Raw genomic sequence first — 20075 nt, 5'->3', positions numbered from 1 at the left:
AACATCGACAACATTTGGCTGGTAGCCATTAGAATGTGCTGTGAATTTAATGGTATCCAACTCACACTGATAGTTTTGTTTTGGGAGAGGGGCTCTAGTCGCACAGTAAAACATAGCATGAAGAGCTGCTTTTGTTTACCACTTCGGATGAACTGAAGAGCAATGAATAATAGAACTAGTCATAGTTGGTTTCCTAAATATGTTAAAGTGAACTTTAGTGTCCTGTAACGAAATTTCCAAATCAAAAAATGGGAGTGTAAAGGCCAGAGTGCAGAGTGGTATTCTTTACACACTGAATATTTGGGTGCATTTTGTTAAAGTCATGATGAAAGAGTTGCAGCTGGGCGTCAGTCCCGTTATACAAAAGTATGATGTCAGTGACATATCTTTTGTAACATACTACTCTTTAAAGGTGTTGTGGGTGGGTTGAAAAAAACTGATGTTAAATGTAATTGATGTAAATATTAGCTCTTATACTGGCTATGGGGGATCCCATGGCGAACCCATCAGTTTGTCCATATGTAATGTCTTTGAAGGCTCCAGAAAAATTCTGAGCAAATGAAGGAATCCATTCATTTTTTGTGAATCTAGTAGTGTCAAGTTGAATTCAGTAATAGGAATCACTTCTTTAATGGGGATATTCATACACATGCTTACGATGTCGAGACTTGCTAGACACCCGTGAAAGTGGGCATTCTCGGATTCATCGGTATTAAAGTTATTTAAAGAAATAAGGTGACTTCCCCTCCAGCTCTATTTTCAAAACATACTCATTTAACCCCACAGCTAAGTTCGTTGCAGAAAGTAAGAAGGAACTTAAGAAACATGTGTGTTTTACGGTTTATATATAAATTTTATGCCACTGCTTCCACTCAGTTTTACTACAGTTCTGTACTGCCAATGTTCAACATGTTCCTTTACCATGTATAATGCACTTTTAACGTTTTTCATGTTAACTTTTTATGTAATGTTTATTTTTTTATTCTTCATTTTAAATGTAAATCACTAATTCAAATCGTGAGTGGTCGGGTTAGTGGCCCCGCGTTCTTCCACCCATAAACAGGTAGCAGTTCTTTCGCCACTCTGGTTTACCAGTTTGCTTCCTGCTTCATGTCCACCACGGCGCTCAGAGTCACAGCATCAAGTGTAAGCGTCCTGGTATTCTTTGCGTATTTCTTTAGCCAGGCAGTTGTCAGTAGTACTGTCTGGTGTCACTTTGGCACTGAACTAGGTTTCACAGCACCTAGCCTGACCCGTAGCTTTTTAAAATTTTTATGGATTGTTTTGTTTTTTGTGTGTATAGCTGCATGTAAAACTTCTCCCGCCTCTTGCTATTTTCAGTACGACACCTGAAGATGGGCGTATAAGAGCCTGAAACCGGTTGTGTGTTAAATAAAAGAAACTTACAACTGTAGTGGTACTTTCAACCTCTGGGCAAGTGGTTAGCTTTGCTGTCTCTGGATCAAGGGGTCCCCAGCATGATTCCCAGCCGGGATGGGAATTTTCTGCACCCAGGGGCTGAGTGTTTTTGTTGTCCTCATCATTTGTGAAAGTGGCAAGACTGGAGTGTGTAAAGATGGGAAGTTTGTACAGGTGCTGATAACCACACAGTTGAGCACCCCACAAACAAAATGATCATCATCATTGTCAAACATGCAAAGAACAAGAATTACATTTACTGAGTCAATACTTCTTTTGCAACAGAAATAGAAATGTTTGCAAAAATTAAAAATAGAAGCTACAGTCTCCTAGATGTTTTTTTGTTTCTGTGCTTAATGTGTTCGTCTCTTAATGCTGGAGACATCATCAGAAACTATGTTAGTTTCAAACTTAAGAAAGCTCAGCAAGTCAAACTTTTTATATGGCTCCATCCAACAGGCAGTTTGGATGTCCTCAGATCACTGCCTATATCGCAGAGTCACAGCAATGTGTGTTACACATTACTAGACAAAATATTACACATAGAAATATGCCTTGAATTGTGGTTGAATGCCCAAAACCAAAAATCACAGAGGCTGTAAATACTTACTGTGGAAGCCTGCATAGTTATGATGAGAAGCTATAGGAAAGGTAATGAATTTATTAAAAAAAAAAAAAAAAAAAAACTAACTAACTATGGAAACAAATTTGGCACACTTTCATTTATGTTAAAATGTTTGTACAATAATGAAATTGGACAAGCCAATATCTAGCTACTGGATCCAGTACATATTCAGAATGTGTGAAAAGTTAACAGTAGCCATATGGCGGAAATTATAGCACGTGAAAGAGGGCTAACATGAATGTATCCACTTAATGAGACTAAGAAGCCACACAAGTCAAATAGAATGTAACATGTGAAAGTAAATAGTTAAAGGCATATAGCTCTGAAGTACAGTTGTTAACATTTCTATTATGGCAGCCTTGATCTGTTTACAATCAAGGGAGATTTCAGAATCAGAATCTTTATTAGACTTTCAGCATTTTTTATGCATTTGGATTTTTCAAAGTCTACAGTGGAGTCAATTAAAGCCATGAGGAAGGCAAACCCAACAAGTTATTTTCAACTTTTGTAGTTCTGTTGCCCTCACTTATGTGTAATGTTATGGTATGTTGATAATTATTACTTTCGGGCCATCTAATCACAACGGAATAAAACATGATTATTGTGCTATATCTCTTGCACCTTTATTGTTTGTAAGGCACCTTCAGCGACCTGTAATATACATGTTTTGATTATACTATTTAGTTTACATTTAGGACATCATATATAGAGGTTATAAACAGTTTTGGCACTTTTTGCTTTTGTACCATTGAAAAGGTCTACCTACAGATTTCATGGATGCTGATCTACATTTGCTGTCATTTTTTATACCTGTTCTTTGTCTGCTTACGGCCATTTGAAGTTTAAATTTCCCACCAGTAGGGACTGAACAGCATTTTGGTATTATGTTCTGAATGATGTTGCCAATTTGTTGAATGTTTGTTCTACATATTGAATGTGTTTCTGTGGTATCGGTGATTATATGTGTTTCCTTTATTTTTTGCTTTAATATGGATTCATGTAAATACCAGTACACACACACACACACACACACACACACACACACACAGATATATAAAAACAAAGATGATGTGACTTACCATACGAAAGCGCTGGCAGGTCGATAGAAACACAAACAGACACACACATACACACAAAATTCAAGCTTTCACAACAAACTGTTGCCTCATCAGGAAAGAGGGAAGGAGAGGGAAAGACGAAAGGAAGTGGGTTTTAAGGGAGAGGGTAAGGAGTCATTCCAATCCCGGGAGCGGAAAGTCTTACCTTAGGGGGAAAAAGGACGGGTATACACTCGCGCACACACACATATCCATCCACACATATACAGACACAAGCAGACATGTCTCTGGATATATATATATATATATATATATATACACTCCTGGAAATTGAAATAAGAACACCGTGAATTCATTGTCCCAGGAAGGGGAAACTTTATTGACACATTCCTGGGGTCAGATACATCACATGATCACACTGACAGAACCACAGGCACATAGACACAGGCAACAGAGCATGCACAATGTCGGCACTAATACAGTGTATATCCACCTTTCGCAGCAATGCAGGTTGCTATTCTCCCATGGAGATGATCGTAGAGATGCTGGATGTAGTCCTGTGGAACGGCTTGCCATGCCATTTCCACCTGGCGCCTCAGTTGGACCAGCGTTCATGCTGGACGTGCAGACCGCGTGAGACGACGCTTCATCCAGTCCCAAACATGCTCAATGGGGGACAGATCCGGAGATCTTGCTGGCCAGGGTAGTTGACTTACACCTTCTAGAGCACGTTGGGTGGCACGGGATACATGCGGACGTGCATTGTCCTGTTGGAACAGCAAGTTCCCTTGCCGGTCTAGGAATGGTAGAACGATGGGTTCGATGACGGTTTGGATGTACCATGCACTATTCAGTGTCCCCTCGGAGATCACCAGTGGTGTACGGCCAGTGTAGGAGATCGCTCCCCACACCATGATGCCGGGTGTTGGCCCTGTGTGCCTCGGTCGTATGCAGTCCTGATTGTGGCGCTCACCTGCACGGCGCCAAACACGCATACGACCATCATTGGCACCAAGGCAGAAGCGACTCATCGCTGAAGACGACACGTCTCCATTCGTCCCTCCATTCACGCCTGTCGCGACACCACTGGAGGCGGGCTGCACGATGTTGGGGCGTGAGCGGAAGACGGCCTAACGGTGTGTCCGCATCTCGTGGTCGTGCGGTAGCGTTCTCGCTTCCCACGCCCGGGTTCCCGGGTTCGATTCCCGGCGGGGTCGGGGATTTTCTCTGCCTCGTGATGGCTGGGTGTTGTGTGATGTCCTTAGGTTAGTTAGGTTTAAGTAGTTCTAAGTTCTAGGGGACTGATGACCATAGATGTCAAGTCCCATAGTGCTCAGAGCCTCGAAGCCTAATGGTGTGCGGGACCGTAGCCCAGCTTCATGGAGACGGTTGCGAATGGTCCTCGCCGATACCCCAGGAGCAACAGTGTCCCTAATTTGCTGGGAAGTGGCGGTGCGGTCCCCTACGGCGCTGCGTAGGATCCTACGGTCTTGGCGTGCATCCGTGCGTCGCTGCGGTCCGGTCCCAGGTTGACGGGCACGTGTACCTTCCGCCGACCACTGGCGACAACATCGATGTACTGTGGAGACCTCACGCCCCACGTGTTGAGCAATTCGGCGGTACGTCCACCCGGCCTCCCGCATGCCCACTATACGCCCTCGCTCAAAGTCCGTCAACTGCACATACGGTTCACGTCCACGCTGTCGCGGCATGCTACCAGTGTCAAAGACTGCGATGGAGCTCCGTAAGCCACGGCAAACTGGCTGACACTGACGGCGGCGGTGCACAAATGCTGCGCAGCTAGCGCCATTCGACGGCCAACACCGCGGTTCCTGGTGTGTCCGCTGTGCCGTGCGTGTGATCATTGCTTGTACAGCCCTCTCGCAGTGTCCGGAGCAAGTATGGTGGGTCTGACACACCGGTGTCAGTGTGTTCTTTTTTCCATTTCCAGGAGTGTATATCAGCATCCATGAAATCTGTAAGTAGAGCTTTAAATTACTACATCATCATAGAAAAGCAAAAAGTGATAGACTATTTATAAACTCTGTATACAACAACCTAAATGTAAACTAAATAATATGAACAAAAATATCTACATCTTCCAGGCCATTGAAGGTCTTGCAAACAGTAAAGGCGAAGTACGTATGAAACAAAAAATGTGTTTTATTCTGTTGCGATTAGATGGTCCCGAAGTTATAATTATCAAAATATTAAACAAACAGTTAGACAATGCAAACTCCAGTTGGAATGTCAACAGTATAAGGAAAAGATAGACTGGTACGCAGTGTAAAGATGACATGTTGAGTTGTAGTCAGATGCAACAAAAACACACTTATGCATTAGCTTTTGGCCAAAGCTTTCTTCAGAAAAAGGAAAAAACAAAAACACACACACACATTCATTCACACAAGCAAGCGCATCTCACAAACACAACTCCCATCTCCGGCAGCTTGGACTGGAATGCAGCTGTCAAGTAGAACAGAAGCAGTAATCTGGATGGGGCAATGAAGAAGGCTGAGGGATAGCAGAGTACAGGTGGCGGAAAGAAGGAACAGCCACAATGAATGTTTGGTGGCTGAGGGGGAGGGGGGTACCTTCCTTAGAACACCAACATTTTAGCTGAAGAAAGCACAGTTTTACACAACCTCGAAACAAGTCCTGACCTAATCATCCTACCTGGCAACAAAGGTTCCACCACTGTTGTAATGAATCGTGGTGCCTACCTGGTGGAAGGCTTCTGCCAATTACCTGACTCCTCCACCTATAAACTCAGCCAGTGTGATCTCATCCCAGAAGTCCAACATAACCCCTAACCCCGCTTAAATCCTTAGACCCTTCCGAGAGCCTCTCCCCTGAATCCATTTCCCTTCTCACCCCTATAACACCCCACTCACACACCTTCTGTATGTTGCCCAAAATCCACAAACCCAACAATTTTGGATGCTCTGTTGTTGTTGATTGTGCCCCCACTGGAAGAATTTTCCCTTCATTGACCAACACCTCCAACCAATTGCCCATAATCTGGCCTCTTACATCAATGACCAACCATTTCCTTTACCGACACCCCACCATCGCCACCCCTTTACCTCCTGGATCCCTGTTGTCACTGTTGACTCCACTTTCCTATACTGCAACATCCGTCATGCCCATGGTCTTACAACTATTGAACACTACCTTTCCCAACATCCTTCTGACCCCAGACCCACTACCTCATTCTTCTTATACCTTATCCAGGGCGCGTACACCCTGAGAAATCCGAGAAAAACCTGTGAATTTTTTCATCTAGGCAAAAATGGTGAAAAACTGGGAAATTTTTGAGGATTGTGAGAATGTATCATTGTTTTACTTCTCAGTTTAAATTTTTGTAATTTTGACTGGTAACAACAGATACAATAACGAAGAATTTTACCTTATCCCATTACTGCACAATAATACTGCAGCAATAAAATGTAAACGAGAGAAAAGAAAACAAAATAAAACTTAAGTTTCAAAGGAAATGCACCATTTACAACACCACCACAGTGCACACACACAAGCATCTGCCAACAGCAAAATGTATCAAAGGCTTTAGGACGAAGACTATGCAATACTTCAGAACAACGTAATGCTTTTGATGAGCATGAAGTTACAACTGTTTGCATTAGTTCATTTGAGTGGTTGCCAGTGGGTTCATGCGCATGCACAATTGAGTCATGTATGAGCAGTACCATCTTCTGCTTCTGGTTACCTCAAAAAAAAAATTTGGCATGCCAAAGCTGCGTGATTCGTGAATCTACAGAGCAATCTGAGTTGGAGTGAGGAGGGTATTTTCCACATTACCTGTGTTTACATTTAGTGGATTTGCTGTTTCTTCTTCATTTACAGCTCTCAAGTCAAATGAAAACAGAACTAATTTCAGTGGCTGGGAGCTATGAAGTGAATTAAAATACATTCACATAGTTATGAAAGGCTAAAGTATGTTATTGGTTTCCGTTTTCTGCCTTTATCATATTTCCATGTTTTCGGCAGTCAAGCATTAATCGCCTTGCAAAACAATGAAGTTATTTTTGTTGATTTGCTTAAGAAAATTGGAATTTATTAATCTTTTCCACAGAGGCAGTTAATTAATTTGAAAAGAAGTGTTTCACATCGCACTTTTGGCTACTTTCAACCTTTTGCTGAATTTCAAGTGCATGTTTTCATCTTCTGGCGCGTATGCCATTGTGTCATAATAAAGAACCAAACATGAGATAATACAGTATTGGCACACCAAGAAAATTTGCATCCCGTTAACCACACTGGAAAGCTTAATATCAGGTTGAGGCATACATCACTGTGAATCTGTCTGGATATACGAATGTGCAGTTTATGCAGAATTATACATTTTAGTATCGTTTACAAAATTCCTATGCTCTTGGAGTATGCTCTGATGTCCTGTTTCTTTTATGATGTAATGTAAGGCCTCTTAATGCTATATATGTATGAACATGCGGGATTTCTGCATCACTGTAGCTGCACACGCGCAGTAACACCTGTTTTCTGATGCTCTCTAGCGACTGCTTAGACAAAGCTATTTCTAACGAGTTTCAGGAAAATACTGTGAGTGGTGGTTTGAAAAGTGTTACATTTAAAGTAAATTTCCTGTTACGCAAGATGAATTACACTGAAGAGCAAAGAAACTGGTACACCTGGCTAATATCATGTAGGGCCACCGCGAGCATGCAAAATTCCTCAACATGACATGGCATGGACTCAACTAATCTCTAAAGTAGTGCTGGAGGGAATTGACACCATGAATCATATAGGGTTGTCCATAAATTTGTAAGAGTATGAGGGGGTGGAGATCTCTTCTGAACAGCACATTGCAAGGATTCCAGATATGGTCAATAATGTTCATGTCTGGGGAGTTTGATGGCCAGCTGGAACTGGCCAAGTCCGTTGGAATGCACAATGGACATGAATGGAAGTAGGTGATCAGACAGGATCCTTACATATATGCCACCTGTCAGTCATATCTAGATGTATCAGGGGTTCTGAAGTGCCGGGAAGTTTTGAACCAGTGTATAAAACCTTAAACATTCAAAGGATTGACAAGAGAGAGTATATGTCCCTTAACATAGAAAAAGTGTATGTTCACCTGTGTAGGGTGTATAATCGTTGTGTGTTATTTATGGTTATTCAAAGAAGAGATCTGGCAGAAAAATACGCTAAGACATATGTTAAGTGAACATTCTAGACTTTGACGAATTAAGCCACAATATTTGGAAGTGGCAGCAGTCGAACAAGGAGGCCAGTGACCAGCGGAGTTTGCGCAGCAGCATTCAGCACTTCGACAGATCAACGACTGAACAGATGGGCAGTGTTTCCAAGGAGAGTAATGACCAGCGCAGTTCGCATATCATTGGTCAGTGCTTCAGGAACTGTCATCATACTGAACTCATGTGCGTGACGTATCTGGCGATGCAGAGGACGATGACAGGGCAGTGCCCGACCACTCCAGTATAGAGGTAAGAGAAGAAAAGCCAGCACGTGTGTCAGCATTGGTCATGATTCTGTCCAATGTGAGAAGCGTAGGTTGAAGACTGAAGAGTCAGTCACCACCCTGGAAACATTGCGACATTACCTCCAACAAATGGGCATGAGGGGACCCTTTGAGGGAAGAAAGAAGAAATGAAGAAACGTCAGCTGGACAGACAGACAGTGGACGTCATACTTCACTGAAACAATTTGGCTGCTACACTGCTCGACAGAAGATGATGTCTCTACCGTCCCAATTGGTCAGTGCAGAAGATGACATCCCAGGTGTTATCAGAAAGAAGTTTGTGTGTTACTTACCCAGATGGCTGGTGAGGATGAAGGGATTACGACCTCACCAATTGGGTCATCTGTGTGAACCTAGGGGTTGATTAACTTCACCAGAAGACGTCGAACCTGAGGGTTGCTGGTTCAATTCAGAGACGGAGCACTCAACACCACACTGTAGCAGCTTGTTAATAATGCAACGAGCAAATTCACAAGGAGAAGACCACGCTGCCACTACAGTGGGTCACAGGTATAGTACTGAATGGAAGAATACGCCACCTGGCCCTCTGCTGCAACGTGAGCCTTTGCTGCTTCAGCAGTCACTGGAATCTGCACGCTACGACACTGTGCGGCACTGCTATTACAAGGAATTGAGCAAATTAAAACACAGTATATTACTCTGTTTAAAGGGTCCTATGTGTCAATAAATGATTGATAGCGAACCCTTTCCACCATTCTACCGTCCAAAAAGTGTTGTTTTCCATCATGCCATCCCTGATAAAATAATTATCTTTGCTCCCTTCTATCATTGATGCTCAGTATCTAGTGTCACAAAACCCCAACTCACAATACTTTGGAAAAGTGTATATTTAGCTGGGAAATCTGGGAACCTTTTTTTATTGTCCGCGTACACACACTGTTTATTAACTCTAACCTTGCTCAAAACTACTTCTCCTTTGAAGGGAAGGTATATAAACAGTTCCATGGGACAGCATGAGCATCCACGTGGTATCCTCCTATGCCATCCTGTTTATGGGCTATCTACAGGAGACCTCCATAACCTCCCAAAATGTCAAATCCCTAGTCTGATTCAGGTTCATTGATGATCTCTTCAAGACATCCTATCCTCATTTCTTCACAACCTCAACACTTTCTCCCCCATTTGATTCCAAAGTTGTGTTGGGAAGTCATTCCACATCCACCTTATTCACCTGATATTGTGTCCTCAGATTTTTACCTTTTCCACTCCCTGCCCAACAACATTCAAGGAACTTCCTTTCAGGGCGAAAATGCATTCCAAACATCGCTCGGTGAGTTGTTCACTCCAAAATCGTGCAATTTCTACTGTCACAGGATCAAAAAGTTGTCCCAGGATTGGCAGACTGTTTTAAATAGTGAAGGAGAATATGTTATTGATGATGGCTAAAATCTGTGATGGATACCTGTTCTGTTTATTAAACTTGTGGAAAAACATTACAAACTTGTGCACCAACCCAATAAATAAGTGCACATGTGACAAGTCATTTTAGGATGACAGTGCATGGCTTCAGTATCATGAAGTTGTTAGTACTGGGCTTTTGGTATGATTAATTGGTAGTTGTTGTTTGCTTGTTCATTTGACAGTTATAGTTCAGTTAGATGTAGATGATATTTTTCTATTATTTTAAGATCTGCAATGGAAACTTGAAACCAGTCACAGAGTGTGACTAGCTTGTCATTGGTGCTGTTAAAAAACATAAATAAATCTACACAAAGGCGTTGAGAGCTAGACGTTAACTGTTGACCAAAATTGAGAAAATGATTGTACAAAATGGAACTGTGCAGGGAATGAATTCTATCGAACCAGTAAACAATCCCATTGCCTACAACTATTCCCTCATTTGTTTCACATTGCTAAACAAAGGGTCTGTAGCACATTTTTGTTGAAATACAGTGTGAATGTTAATAAGACTGACAAATGGCAGGGAAGGATGCCTGACTGAAAATTCCTCCGTTTCCAATCAGGAATCCTTCCATGCATTTTGTCAGTTTTATTAATGTTCATCCTGTATATTTACATGCATCTCAGCTGCTGTTTGGAAGAAGTTCCTCTGTTGTTAATTTTGTGCTTCAGTTAATTTAAAGTAAATATTCAGTATATGTAAATTTACGTTCATTATTCCTTTTTCTGATTTTCAGGAAGACATTACATTAAATGGCTTTATGCGTCATAAACAAGCTGCAAAGGAACCAGCGCCTTTGACAACAGCCGAAGAAGAATTAGCAGAACTCAAACGCACTGAAGTTGGTGTTAGTGTTGATGCCAGACACCAGACTTTGTCAGGAGTCGCCTTTCCTATCACAAAAGAAGCTCGCCAAGCCATTTGTGGAATGCTTGATGACACATACAACTATGTACAGTTAAGGATAGGTATTTTTCTGAAAATATGTTGCCCTTAGATGTAGGTAGAGTAAGTTATGTCCTTATTTTAATCATCCATATTTGCTGTTATTGATTTAACATATTAAATGAAGTATAAATTTGTGTTCTTTTTTAAATTGTTTGGCCACTTCCCTTCCCATTCAAGAGTAGTACAGTGATTAATGAAAAACTTGGCGCTAATAAGATAGAGAGTAATTTGTCTGACATAGAAGATATCATTAACTGTTTTATGAAAATCAGGAATTTTGTAACTATATTATTTTAACTTATTGGGAGGGAAGGCACGGTCTTCCTTGTTAATGTATTTTAGCAGAGAAAGAAATGTACTGTCTTATCAGGGCTCTGATCAGTAAATGACAGTGAACGAACATTATTTGGAATCCTTGCAATTTCAGTTGGGGGGGTAAAGCAGAACACTGATTGCTGACAGGGAGCTTAACCTGAGGAAAGTTAGCACTTACATTCTGGTTATTAGCTACTGGAGACATTGTAATTTTTTCGCATTTCAATAACTGCTATATCTCAGATAGATCCTGATTTCTGAGTGACACATGCAAAGTACTTCAAGGGTTTGATTGAAGTGCATAAAAGAAAGACGATGTCAAAATATGATTAATGAAGTGTGCTATGTACATAAACCTGTAACAGGTCACTTCATAATAAGTGCTATATAATTTGTTAGAGCAGAGGTAGCTTTGTTGTAGGAAAGGGATTTTATTTACTCAGTTATTCCGTCAGAAACGTCTAAAATAATAGTGATACATGAACAGTGTGTTTGTGCTTAACATAAACCTAAGCAGCAAGCATGACTGGGTCTTTTGTACATTTTAATTTCAGGTTGCGCAATAGCTTCATCTTTGTATTTGTTTACTTTCAAGGAAATTTATAGTTCTTATGCACTCATTTCCACCTCTGGAAGTATTGAATGATTTTCTTGTCTCTCTCTCACATTCCCAGTTGAACCTTTGAGTGCTTCAGCTATTTCCTACCAGTTATATTTCATTTTGTGCAGCATTTTGTGCTGTGGATCTCTTGGGTCCCATAGACACACATACTTACATTCTTCTATGAACAGCATTATCTTTTGATCCATCCACTGCACACACAACTCAAGTCAGCAACAAAATTAGTTTGCATACAAAACAGCCGACTGCTGCTCTGTGCACTGTTAGTACCGAAATGCAGGGGACAGATAGTTCCCTTGATGATATATTGAAACACCTACGGCCACGGGCAGAGGTGGAAACCAGTGAAAATGAACCTGACATGACCAAATGGTCTTTCAGTAGAACGAAAAACCAGTCCAAGTTGCAGATTTTTACTTTTTATTCACTTGATAAATAGTTTTGGTCCAAGACCCATTTTCAAATCACTGCTATCTGTACACACTGTAAATGTTCAGAGCACATTTTTGAATCTTCAGAAATGCCATTTTTGACTATGTTATGATGATTTGAAAATGGGTCTCAACCCAAAACTATTTATCAAATGAATAAAAAGTAAAAATTTGCAACTTGGACTGGTTTTTGATTCTAGTGACTTCAAAAGTTACTGACCCAAGCTATTCCTGCATGTTGGAAGTTCCCAAATGCTCTTTGCTTGATTTGCCTGCCACCTTGCTAGAGAGAATTCTTATTTGCTGATACTCATTTGCCCTGGTGTAAACCGGGCTGAATAGAAATAGTATGCTTGTCATGGTGCAAAAACAAAAGTTACGACTGTTACTGCTGTTACTACTACTATTACTGTAAGTGGTGGTGGTGGTGGTGGTGGTGGAACCATCCTAAAACTTTGTTTTGCTTTGTAAGGCGATTTTGGTTAACCAGTGTGGGAGATAAAGATCTCTCTTTCCTGATTTCAGTTGTTTCCTTTTATTTTTTATAAAGTTTCACATAATGTTGTCATAAACTATATAGTCATAATTTAGGAGTATCAATATGCTTCGCATTGGAAATTCTTGAATATTGTATGATTTTCTTGTGTACTTTTGCAGATCTCGATGAAGAAAAGATACATCTTGCCAGTGCTGGAAACGTTCCTGTAGCTAAATTAAGCCAGAAAGTTCCTACTGATAGTGCCCGCTATCACTTATATAATTTCAAGCACACTCATGAAGGTGATTACATGGAAACCATAGGTGAGAATAACATTTATGTCTTACATGCTGTGATTCTGTGCGTATCAAACTGCAGTAAGGTGACAATTGCCTGTTCGTTGATGCCTATAACTTACCAGTACAGAATAGCGACATTGGCTGCCACTTGTTTAAAGGCAACATGCAAATGTGGCAGGTCACTTTACAAGAGGGAACTTAGAGCAATGTTATAAACAGCTGCCGTCAGGTATGATGGAAATGCAAGTTTCTCTATCCACAGGTGATTTTAAGTGACCAATGACTGAACTATGGCAGACGACACTTTTTGTAGCCCTGAATTTACACTAATGTCCTAACTTAACCAGCTATTAATCACACTTGCATTGATCATGGTGATTAAAGCTGACCTCTATGAGCAAACTAAAGACAGAAAAAATTCAGTTTCATCTCTGAAAGTGAACTGTAATCTCTCACTTTCATTGTTTACCTAAACCTATCCTCATGCTGGCTACACAAGCTGATACATTGCCAACCAATGAGCAGTCCTGATTGGCACTTTGGTTACATGTGATAGGTGACACAGCTTGGTTTCAACCAAAAAAGAGAATGATAGAAAGAAAAAAATCAGCACAAATAAAGTCAATACAATGATAAAAAAATATATGGCAAAGGATTAAAATTTAAAAAAGTTACATTTCAACTGATTAATTGAATAAAAACAATAATCAGTCATTTTGCTAAAGATTTAAGAATATAAAACCTCTTATCCCATATCAAGACTCAAACCCATCACATTCTGTACATCAGGATCGAAACTTTACCACCAGACCATACAACTACTTGTATTTACAGCACTGTATTTGTTCCTGTGCAGAACTAGATGCAACCATGATTTGGTGCCTTCAAAATGTTCAGCCTCATGCAGTGCCATTTGAAGCTTATCTGCTGGATCCTGATATCTGTGATGATGATGATTGAATATATGATGCTGAATCACATTTTGGGTGAAAGAATCCAGCAGTGTTTGCATAGTGACGTGTATGAAACGTATTTCAGTACCATCATTGTGATTGTGTGTTGTTTGTGGTGCAGTTATCATTTTGATGAAATATGAAATAATTGGGCCAGACCCAGAATTCAGGATTGAAACAAATCAAGAAAACAAACCAGACAAGTAATTGGAAGTGAGTGGACCATTTGCTGTGGCAGTTTGGAACAGAAAACCGTTCAGGCGTGATGTTGAGTGCTGTGATTGGAGAAAAGTAGCTTCAGTGTACGAAGTATCAACTAACGAGTAAATTTTATCAGAGTATAGTAATAGTTTTAATACTTTCATTCACTCTGGATTTTTTTAAATTTCATGTAAATCATTCACGTCTGTGCACCACCACGTTCATATTCTGATGAGGGGGTGATTGCACCTATGAAGAATTTCAAACACTGATGAATGATGGGAGCTTTCACAGCAAGAGGATAAAACAGAGGTTAATACAAAAGCAGGACAAGCTCTAAAGAATGATTCTTTGGTGGGAAAACATTGGGCATGATGACTGGTATGGCATTGGCCATGATGATTGGGTATGACTGAAGTCATACATTAGTAGAAAATGATAAGAAAGACATCATGTTGTTCTTAAAACATTCTGCAACAAAGGGAAAGTAAAAAATGGACTTTGCAAGGTCTGAATGGATTTAAAAATTAAATTTGTTCTTATTTTATCAAACTACAGCATTGAGAAATTTACCTAGGATTGTCTATCCCAAACTGCTTTTGAATTGCAAGTGACTGTAGACTCATAAGATACAGAGCAAAAATAGACACAAAGGTAGGGGAAAAACTGACTTCTCAACCAAGAAGTAAAAACCATAACTTATGAAAATTTATTTCACGAATGGGAGATACAACAGATTAAATAAGCAACCATTCCAGTATCTTAGAAAACGAAAATTTTGCAGACACTGATTAAAGGGGCAGTTAATAAAATTAGTACCTGCCATAGGAAACCAAAGACCAGGCCAGGATGGCAACATTGGTGTGTTTATGCCTGAGAAACAGGGAGGGGAGTTAGTTAATAGCAGGCACTCCAGTATTCTTACAGGTGGAATGCTCTCACAAGCTACATTTCCAAGTGTCACTGAATGAAATGCCCATTTAGAACATGAATAGAAATGTAACATATAGTACATCTCACCTCTGTTGGCAGCATTCATAACACCACTACCCTAGTGGTGTTGCTATCTTGTTTTGAAGCTATGCCAGTCCATCATCTGCTGTTTCTGTTATGGATGATAATCTAACTCTTTGTTCATATCCAAGCAGACTGATTTTATTATATTTTCAGTTTCCTCGTCTGTCAAATATTGTTTTCTCCAATCATCATGAACTTTTTTGAAATGACATGTTATTTTCTATAGTCTTCCAATGTCACAGCTAAAAAACAGGCCACTCTCATATTGATTAGCATTTTTTCTGGTGCCACCAGCTCGCTGGGTTTGATTCCCTGTTGTGCACATCAGATTTTTTGTGGTGGAAAATTCTGAAAGGAGGTCCACTTACCTTTGTGACGCCTAATGAGAAACTTCTTGAATATAAAAGCAGCCAAATTGGCACACAAGTTGTCAGAGTGGCATCACGTCAAAGGGCTTGCACCAGGCTGGATGGCAAATGAGGTATACTTGTTAGCAGAAAAAGCATGTATCACACCACCACCACTACCCCCTCCCCAAGCCTGTAGGATGCATTATTTGACATATTACAATTAAGGATCTTTGTTAGGTTTCACACTAGTTCTATAGGACTCTGGTCTAGATGATATGATGACAGTAGGACGAGAAACATTTTCTTGGAAAATTTGTCTTTGGAATAAACAAGAGAAGGTTGGCACTCTCATAACAATATCATGAAAAGGAAAATTATCACTCACCATATAGCAGAGATGCTGAGCTGCAATAGGCACAGCAAAAAGACTGTTCCAAATAAAGCTTTTGGCTTGCTTTGTCAAAAATACACACACACACACACACACACACACACACACACTCACTCACTCACGCAAACACAATGCACACACGCATGACTGCAGTCTAAAGCAATTGTAGTCACAACTGTTGCCTTAGACTGGAATCGTGTATGAGTTGTGTTTGCGTGCGCACGTGTGTGCGTGTCATTATTTTTGATGAAGGCCTTACGGGCCAAAAGCATTATTTGGAACAGTCTTTTTGTTGTGCCTATCTGCGACTCAGCGGCTCTGTTATACGGCGAGTGGCAACTTTCCTTTTCATAATATTGTTACATTCCATCCTGGATTTTCCATTGTTTGGCTATATATAATTAATTTTAAAATTTCAACTTTCATTGTCTAGGTTTTTAAAATTCATTCTGTTCTTATCTCTTTGCTTTTCTAAAGTTTTACTGTTTTAGTCATGTAGGAGAAGTGAAGATGAAACATAACTCGTACCACTGTCTTCATGCATGACAAGGATGCTTCAGGTGGTGCTGCTTTTTTGGCAGTACTCATTCTGATTTTGTCACTGTTCCAGTATTTATTGACAGTGTGATGTGTATGAATTCATATTTCATCTAATTAAACCAATGGCTGCCTTAATTCTGGTGCTTCATTTTTTGTAAAAATGTAGTAAATTCCATCTTTTCAGATGTGCTCTCTTGTTTATTTTTTCACCTTTTAAATCTGAATCCCAGTGATAGAACAGTCTCTTTCAGAATTTCTTTCCTTCCATTAAAGTCCGTATCTGTGCGCAAAAAGCTGAAAAGATTCACAAAGTTAGTATTTCCTTGTACTGTTCATAGTGATGCAGAAATTGTTGCCTGTCATCCATATCAGTTGTGTGCGTTGTGCTGCTTCTAGCTTGGAGCAGATACCAGACTCCCACTTTGGTTGGCACCATATCCCTCTATCTATAATGTGCACATCATCGACATACTTAACTTTCGAAACTTATTCCAGGAGAATAAGCAGCACACAGTTTTAATCTGGCAAGAAATCACATCTGTGCACACTCCATTGCAAGTAAAAATGTGACCACTTACCTTTTGCTTGTGTACCACTTGCACCACAATCCAGTGACTTCTCTGTTGACACTATCACACCATTCTTCTCCACAGCATCAATAAAATTAATGCTATTAACAGCAACCCGTCATGCCTGCCTGCAGCAATATTTTCTGCAATCATTGTGTGTTTACTGTGTGAGAAAACAATGCCTGCAATGTGGAATTGGAACTTCGCTGTACCTAGTCATGCGGCCAAGTTCTCACTGCAGCTAGGTTTATGATTCTCTTATTAATCACTGTAAGCAAGTACCTCTTTATAGGGCAACATAATGAGTTGCAGTTTGTTTGTTTGCTTGCTGACTACCACTTATTTTTGATCTGTTTGGTCCTCAGTTGGCATATTAATAATCAAACAGTTGTTTGTATCATCACTTGTACAATGGAAAATGTGATTTATATTTCTGGCAAATTGATTTCACATTTTATTTCCAGAAACATCATCTTTCACCACAGAGCATCTTATTAGTTACAAATATCTATCTGTGGTTATTTTATGTCATGTGTTGCGTGTTTTGTTGACATTTTATGGTAACCCATAAATTTTAGTTTATGAGAATGTTTTGATCCTACTTAAATTTTTCTGAAATTTCTACATTTGTGCTACCGATTTATTTATTTTGTAATATAAAATCTGCTTGCTATGTTGTTAGATTGTAGCATCTCCATGTTTACAACCAGCTACAAGATTTTACTACAAAATTCTAGGGAATTCCTTGCTGTAGAAATGTTAACATTTTTCTTACAGTTGTCAACTTTTGTATCGCTTTTGAACCACTCTGTATGTGTGTTTGTGGATAGGCGGGAGGGGGGATTGGATGACGAAGGCATGTGAACTGAGAGGAAGAGGGAATGTTTTCTACATCTACATCCGTACTCCGCAAGCCACCTGACGGTGTGTGGCAGGGAGGGTACCTTGAGTACCTCTATCGGTTCTCCCTTCAATTCCAGTATCGTATTGTTCGTGGAAAGAAGGATTGTTGGTATGCTTCTGTATGGGCTCTAATCTCTCTGATTTTATCCTCATGGTCTCTTCGCGAGATATACGTAGGAGGGAGCAATATACTGCTTGACTCTTCGGTGAAGGTATGTTCTTGAAACTTCAACAAAAGCCCGTACCGAGCTACTGAGCGTCTCTAATGCAGAGTCTTCCACTGGAGTTTATCTATCATCTCCATAACGCTTTCGCGATTACTAAATGATCCTGTAACGAAGCGCACTGCTCTCCGTTGGATCTTCTCTATCTCTTCTATCAACCCTATCTGGTACGGATCCCACGCCGGTGAGCATTTATTCAAGCAGCGGGCAAACAAGTGTACTGTAACCTACTTCCTTTGTTTTCGGATTGCATTTCCTTAGGATTCTTCTAATGAATCTCAGTCTGGCATCTGCTTTACCAACGATCAACTTTATATGATCATTCCATTTTAAATCACTCATAATGCGTACTCCCAGATAATTTATGGAATTAACTGCTTCCAGTTACTGACCTGCTATTTTGTAGCTAAATGATAAGGGACCTATCTTTCTATGTATTCGCAGCACATTACACTTGTCTACATTGAGATTCAATTGCCGTTCCCTGCACCATGCATCAATTCGCTGCAGATCCTCCTGCATTTCAGTACAATTTTAGGTTGTTACAACCTCTCGATATACCACAGCATCATCCGCAAAAAACCTTCGATGTCTTCCACAAGATCATTTATGTATATTGTGAATAGCAACGGTCCTACGACACTCCCCTGCGGCACACCTGAAATCACTCTTACTTCGGAAGACTTCCCTCCATTGAGAATGACATGCTGCATTCTGTTATCTAGGAACTCTTGAATCCAATCACACAATTGGTCTGATAGTCCATATGCTCTTACTTTGTTCATTAAATAACTGTGGAGAACTGTATCGAACGCCTTGCGGAAGTCAAGAAACATGGCATCTACCTGTGAACCCATGTCTATGGCCCTCTGAGTCCCGTGGATGAATAGTGCGAGCTGGGTTTCACATGACCGTCTTTTTTGAAACCCATGCTGATTCCTACAGAGTAGATTTCTAGTCTCCAGAAAAGTCATTATACTCTAACAGAATACGTGTTCCAAAATTCTACAACTGATCAACGTTAGAGATATAGGTCTATAGTTCTGCACATCTGTTCGACATCCCTTCTTGAAAACGGGGATGACCTGTGCCCTTTTCCAATCCTTTGGAACGCTACGCTCTTCTAGAGACCTATGGTACACCGCGGCGAGAAGGGGGGGGGGGGGGGGCAAGTTTCTTCTCGTACTCTGTGTAAAATCGAACTGGTATCCCATCAGGTCCAGCGGCCTTTCCTCTTTTGAGCAATTTTAATTGTTTCTCTATCCCTCTGTCGTCTATTTCGATATCTACCATTTTGTCATCTGTGCAACAATCTAGAGAAGGAACTACAGTGCAGTCTTCCTCTGTGAAACAGCTTTGGAAAAAGACATTTAGTATTTCGGCCTTTAGTCTGTCATCCTCTGTTTCAGTACCATTTTGGTCACAGAGTGTCTGGACATTTTGTTTTGATCCACCTACCACTTTGACATAAGACCAAAATTTCTTAGGATTTTCTGCTAAGTCAGTACATAGAACTGCCAAGTCAGTACATAGAACTTTCGAATTCATTGAACGCCTCTCGCATGGCCCTCCTCACATTGCATTTTGCTTCGCGTAATTTTTGTTTGTCTGCAAGGCTTTGGCTATGTTTATGTTTGCTGTGAAGTTCCCTTTGCTTCCGCAGCAGTTTTCTAACTCGGTTGTTGTACCATAGTGGCTCTTTTCTATCTCTTGCGATCTTGCTTGGCACATACTCATCTAATACATATTGTACGGTGGTTTTGAACTTTGTCCACTGATCCTCAATAC

At 40.4% G+C, this 20075-nt stretch overlaps 1 protein-coding gene across 1 annotated transcript in view; it reads left to right on the top strand.

Moving 5' to 3' along the window:
• The window catches only part of LOC124803965 (twinfilin), a 76745-nt gene that overhangs the window by 40863 nt on the left and 15807 nt on the right, over positions 1 to 20075 (top strand). Inside the window, exons 5-6 of the mRNA XM_047264715.1 lie at positions 10783 to 11014; positions 13020 to 13163. Of these exons, the coding sequence (XP_047120671.1) occupies positions 10783 to 11014; positions 13020 to 13163 (376 nt within the window). The remainder of the gene's footprint in view (positions 1 to 10782; positions 11015 to 13019; positions 13164 to 20075) is intronic.

Source organism: Schistocerca piceifrons, chromosome 1 (assembly GCF_021461385.2).
Source record: "Schistocerca piceifrons isolate TAMUIC-IGC-003096 chromosome 1, iqSchPice1.1, whole genome shotgun sequence".
Classification (NCBI taxonomy): Eukaryota; Metazoa; Arthropoda; class Insecta; order Orthoptera; family Acrididae; genus Schistocerca; species Schistocerca piceifrons.
This window is presented reverse-complemented; position numbering and strand designations above follow the sequence as displayed.